The sequence below is a fragment of the Oncorhynchus gorbuscha genome, linkage group LG23 (assembly GCF_021184085.1).
Source record: "Oncorhynchus gorbuscha isolate QuinsamMale2020 ecotype Even-year linkage group LG23, OgorEven_v1.0, whole genome shotgun sequence".
NCBI classification, from domain to species: domain Eukaryota; kingdom Metazoa; phylum Chordata; class Actinopteri; order Salmoniformes; family Salmonidae; genus Oncorhynchus; species Oncorhynchus gorbuscha.
Genome location: NC_060195.1, coordinates 33974926 through 33980925, shown reverse-complemented (window position 1 = coordinate 33980925; position 6000 = coordinate 33974926). Strand labels below are relative to the sequence as shown.

At 40.6% G+C, this 6000-nt stretch overlaps 1 protein-coding gene across 5 annotated transcripts in view; it reads left to right on the top strand.

Annotated features, from left to right (window-relative positions):
* The first annotated feature begins 1366 nt into the window (after positions 1–1366).
* The window catches only part of LOC124011177 (fibroblast growth factor 13-like), a 227056-nt gene continuing 222422 nt past the window's right edge, over positions 1367–6000 (top strand). The window contains exons 1-3 of one of the 5 annotated variants that reach the window (XM_046324283.1): positions 1367–1779; positions 2840–2867; positions 4245–4413. In XM_046324283.1, coding sequence (XP_046180239.1) covers positions 4365–4413 — 49 coding nt within the window. In that variant the 5' untranslated portion in view covers positions 1367–1779; positions 2840–2867; positions 4245–4364. Of the gene's footprint in view, positions 1780–2392; positions 2527–2839; positions 2868–3455; positions 3952–4244; positions 4414–6000 lie in introns of those variants that run through there. The other 4 variants (XM_046324282.1, XM_046324284.1, XM_046324286.1 and 1 more) reach the window with 4 other exon arrangements.

Genomic DNA, 6000 nt, shown 5'->3' with positions numbered 1-6000 from the left:
TTGTACCACCAAACAGACTGTGAAAGGGTAACGTTGGAGATGCATGTGACTATCGACAAAGATGACAGGTTGAAGGTGCATCATTTTCAACTAGTTAGGGGTGTTGTATTGTGCCAGGTAACCAATGGTCCTGTTGTCCTGTAGAGACATGTATTTGTCCAGGGCTCTAGGCTGTGGGTTAACTGAGTAGTAGTGGTTTCCTGTACTGACACATCCAGTCATTGACCTCATGGCATTATTCAGGACCACGGTAACCTCTCTTACCCCTGGCTAACGGAGTGTGGGCAGATCCTGTTGATCCCGAGTCTCCACATCTCTGCGTCTCTGCTCAGACAGTCCGGATGGGTGAATAATCACCCTAGGTATGACCTCTCTCTCTGTTTCAGTGAATACTAATAAAGAACCAGGTGTATCAAACCTCCGAGGGGCCATATTCTGACGGGCAGGACAACAGGAATCTCATCACCACTGCTACCTTCAAGTACTTGGCTAATAACACTCCCACTATCCTCATCTGGTCCACACTGTTGGCCTGGGATGTTAGGCTTTTCCCTGGTCTCCCCTGAAGAGAGTCCTATTATGGATCATTGTGAAATAGGTTAGTTTCTGGAAACCGTGACACAGCATGCTGATGATTCATTTGGGGAATTGTGACACACAGGGGGAGGCTCATGTATCACAAACAAACATTGATATTTGGGTATCAAGACAGAGTGTACACTGCACTTCCTCTCCAACAAAACTATTAGTATTACTTCATCTGACAGGTGTGATACTGTATGGAACTTCTCATGGCCTTTGAGTCAGGGAGCAGAAAGCAGTTACTCAGTGGACTTAACCTCATCACAATCTGTGCTGTGCGTCATGCAACTGAGCTGGTGGCCTGCTTTTCAGCTTCCTGATGGGGAGAGGCCTGTGACTAACACTTATGGCAGCAAGTAATATCTTGGCTGGGGTTTTGCAAGACGTAAAAGGATAGAGAAAAATGGCCCAAACCCAATCACAAACCATCCTCAAACAGAAGGCCATGTCTATAAACAACAAGAGCTGGCTAAAATAATATTTTTTTCTAAAGCCATTTCCACACAGTATTTTCTGATCTTATTTCCCTTTTTGTCTAGACTGCTCTTTATTGTTTAGAGTACTCTCAGGGTTGATTTTCAGCTTTAATGTTTTTTATTTGAGTTATTTCAGATGTCAACTAAAAACAATGTAATGATGAAAGAATGATGTGTGGGAAAATACATATATTCCATTATTGAAATTTCGCAGGGTCTATATTGGCCAGTTAGTGCTATTCCTCCCTCCTAGAGGCAGAAGGGAAGCTCAGGTCGACATCGGCATCTACAGTTGGTAGTACTTTAAATAACTTGACAGACTTGAGGATGAGAAAAGAAAGCTGAAAAGGTGTCCAGTTTCCACACACTGTATAGATCCTGTAACCGTCAACCGCAGCCTTTTTTTCTGCCAGGCCAGGTGATGTGACACAACGCATGCAGGGGTCGACCTAGGACCGTACTTCGTAGTTCTACGTCTTGACACAAGCTAGAGCGGGACAAGTTAGTGTTACGAGCCAATGTTGCTCGGTTTGTTTATCGAACAGTTCGGGATTTTGCGTCTGGAGCTTTCGATTTGATTAACACACATTGGTCGTCTGTCTAGGAGGACTGAATGCACATTTTACACGTGTTAAATTAGGTGTGAGCGCTGACCGTAACTGTTTCTATGTTGATTTTCTCATCTTCCACCGCAAAGGCTACAATTTACTCTCAGCTTAAGGTAAGGGCGCAGTTTCTGCATGATTACTGTTCTCATCTAATTCAAGACAAAACTCTCCCACTTTATAACAAAATGTCACTTTTAAATTACGTAGGCATAATTACAGCCTAAATATTTTGGCAGGTAGACTGTATCGTGATTACAGCTAAAGGTAGTAAGGCTACATTTTTGCAAAATGTTTTATAAACCCCAATGAGATAATCATAAATGAGGTGTTGTTGTGATTTTTGCAAATCTTAAACATTAAAAACAAGCTACAGTCTAATAAACTCAATTTATACAGTATCAGTACATGTAATCGTTATGAAATCAAACATTTCAAATTGTAGACAGCCACATTACCATGGCTTTTGGCTTTGTGTTGATGTTTTTGCGCTGCGTAATTGGCCCAGTGACAGGAATGTGAGGGTTGACGACTGTGTACATACACCAGCCATAACAAACATGTATTTCCATAATTCCGTTAGTTAGTCCACTGTCTTGCGAATATATATATATATATATATTTTGGATGTATACATTCGTAGTGAGGGCTTTCAGCCTAGATCGTTCCGTTGCCTGGGGTCTTTGTACCAACGAGTGTCCATTCACTTTTGTGTTGCGTAAAATATGTGCTTCCGGAAGTTGTTTGTGTAGGCTTATTTGTCTACAAATTTTTTTATTGATTATGATTGTACATTTTTTTTTCGTTGCACCTGCTGCTATATGATTGATAAAATTAATCAACGACCAACGAGACAACTAAAGGTAATTATAACTTCACAGGACTCAAGCATGTTTATGCGAGTCGAGGTGCAACCAATTATAATTATGCGTGCATTGGCATCTCTCCTAAAACTATTTCTCTCAGATATCGTCATGTACACTAGGCCTATTGGCTAATGTTCGCCTTCCCCTGTGTTTCTGTCAGCGCAGCAAAACGTAAAGGTTTTTAAAGGCACCAATTTTGAAATGGAATAACGTATTGAAGTAATATCTGTAACTTTGGGTGAATGTTTACGCATTCACTTCAGACATATTGTGTGGGCAAGTGCTCTGACATTCGTTGTCGATTCAACAGTTTCTGCTTCGCCATCTCGCGTATCAAGGTGAGTTATTTATTTTAGTGGCTTTGAGACTTGCTCCACTTTCCGTGGACTCCTACTTATGGGCAATATGCTTGCTTGGACTACTTTTGACTAGACATCTAATACTGTAAGTTATCAGCTTAATTGGCTGGTCTGTAACAATGTATGTCAACGATATTTTACATGAAGAGCGTATGTTGCGGGCTGTTGTTTCGGTAATTGGCACTTGTGCGTAAAGTTCTAGCCTAAATAACAATGTTTCGCCAAAGCTTATTTACTTTCTTAGTCGCTGAATTGTTTCTAATGTTATACATGATTCCAATAGCATGTGGCTAACAATAATATCATGTAATGTATTTAAATCGTGAAAGTTGGTTAGGCTCTGTGTAGGCTAAAAAACAACGCGCTTATTTTGGCTACTGGTTTCTTTCAGACGGTTTTATAAGTAAACACTAGCATACAACAAGCAAACAATTGAATAGATGGTTATTGTCAATGCTGTTTAATCTGCCGCCCGGCCGTTCTTCTTGAAACTACAGTAGGCTACTTGACGCCTCCGGCTGATCTACACCGCTACTCCAACGCGCGCGTTTAGTGCAACCGTGGATCGAAAGCGGACTTTAAACAATTGATTTCCATCCCCTAAATGCATTGCTTTTATAAACGCATAGAGCTAAACTTAACATACTCGACTGTGCATGTGTGTTAGGGATGGAATACAGCGCTCACTTTGTGGATCCTGTTGATCTGTGTGCTATTTGCCCGCGTGTTAGATGCCTTAGAAGAGCTCGTGTTGAATAGAATAGTCACTACAGGCTTCTAGAAAGCCAGGTTTCGTCGGTTGTAGTGGATGGAATTTGCGGATACTCGATGTGTAGACGATTGCTCATAAGAGGTAATCTTAATTTGATGCCCTTTCCGTTTGTCTCTGACGTCGACTGACACGCGCTTTGAAGCCTTGCATTTATTTTCGTAGTTTTTTGGTCAGTTCCTTTGTCACAGACGACGAGGTGGTTATTTTCGCATGCAGCATAGCGGTATTCGGTTGGAAGCGTTTTTCTTTATCAATGTGCATTGATGTAGCAGAAAACGTGGAGGAGATAAGGTAAGAAAAGATAGTATTCAAATGATTGAAACGCTTTTACGATGCTAATGGTCCAGGGATACAACGGTGTTTCTTTTCCAATTTTCCAGATGCGCTTTTGTGAACTCAATTGTGTAGGCTATGTGATTAGAATGTATCAATAACTGGATACATCCATTGATAGCCTGCGCCAAACATGGAATCATAATAGCATCACAGGTTTGCTTTGTTTGTAGTCCTCTCTTGATAAAACATGTTTCATCAAAATGGAATCTTAAAAAGACTAATTGCCCCGTTTTCTAATTGTCTAACAGAACCCTTATCTCAGCACCTGGTACCTTTGGAAAGGATTTAATTGAAGAAACGGTCTGCAAGCGATTGAAAGTACTTCCATTCTTGTCTAAATCGGGAATTACACGTCCAAACTGGGATCTATGAGCGGAAAAGTGGCGAAGCCAAAAGAAGATAAGGATGCTTCCAAGGGTAAGAATCGAGCCTTGCAATGCACATATTGCTGCTCCTAAATCACTGGTTTATTAAAGCGACCGTGCGCTCATTCATCTCCCACACATCCTCTGCTCGCCCTTTGAGATTTCGGAAAACAATAGTTAGGCCAGCTACTGAATGGCGCGTCATAACACCATAGATGTGTCGAGCTTGGTCTCGTTTTAGACCCGACCTGTAGCCATCTACAATTAGCACATGTTATAACCTCATTATTACGCACATACTGTATACTATTTATTGGTTTCATTATTTAAACCATTTCTACAAATAATAATAAATTCATATAAAACCACAACAAAAATAAAACAGTGCATTACAATAAGCATTGGTCAACATACATGAAGAATGGTCGTGCTGTCGCTTTAACGTGATGGCAGTGAACAACAATGTCACTGGCATCCAGTTGATATGTCCCCCTGTTGTTCTTTCTTGCACCTTTTACGCGGGTTTGCATTTGCCAAGCTCTCAACATCACATCCTAATCATACACAGGAGTGTTCCATGCCAAGTGATGACGTGAGCAGACCATTTGTTTTGGAAGCTCGTGCGCTAAAGACTTATTGCGTGACAAATGGCCTCTGCATGTCTCTAGAAAAGCATCGGTTCGTCGGGATGTGAACTGGCGAACCATTGCCATGGAGACAAAGGGGAGGCAGGGTTGCCAGAGAAACCTCTGGGAGATACAGGGATACAAGCACAGGCTTGTATCCCTTTGTTTTGATTGATTGCGTATTTTGTCAATTGAGGCAATCAATGGCAAGGCAACCTATCAAAACAGAATCTATCTAACAGCTGGAAACTGACAAAGAGGCAGTCAATGTGGAGTCATCCAATTACAAAATAATTTATTCAGGATTAGTCTGCTTTATATTAATAGGCTATTTTGAATCTATCAATAAATAGCCTTTGATTCCATTGAAATGAATATTTTTTTTGATTATCTGCATATTAAAATTGTATTATGGTTAAAGCAAATGTAATATTTGAATTATAACCACTACCTTCCCTGGTTGTCATGTTTCCTCCTTTATTTGGTAAATACTGGGCTTTTCAACCGAAACAGATATACATTTCAATCTGTTGACATCACATATTGTTGGTTTCAATGCATGTATAATAGACTATATTCCAAACATGTTATTCTGTGACATTTCTCCAGCTCCAGAGCATGGATCTGTTTTCTTTGTCCTCAAATGATTTTGTTCCTTTTTTTGTTGTTCTGAGCATTGCTTTATTACTTGCCGGGGTAAATTGGACTTGCAGGCTAATGCAGTTGACTTGTGCATGCTGTCACTCATTGAGATGTTTTCACCTCGAGTTACCACTTCAGACGCCTAGGTCTGTGTTGAATCCCATTATACATCAGAGGTGGTTAGATTAATTCAGGTTTTAATTAAATTCATTTTAGTTTAGCCTCAGACACTAACCAGCACTTAGAGGATGAGTGAACGATCTACTAGGCATACGGCACTAGGTTTTAGAGATGTCAATAGTTGCCCACATGGTAGAGATGTCAATAGTTGCCCACACGGTAGAGATGTCAATAGTTTCCCACACGGTAGA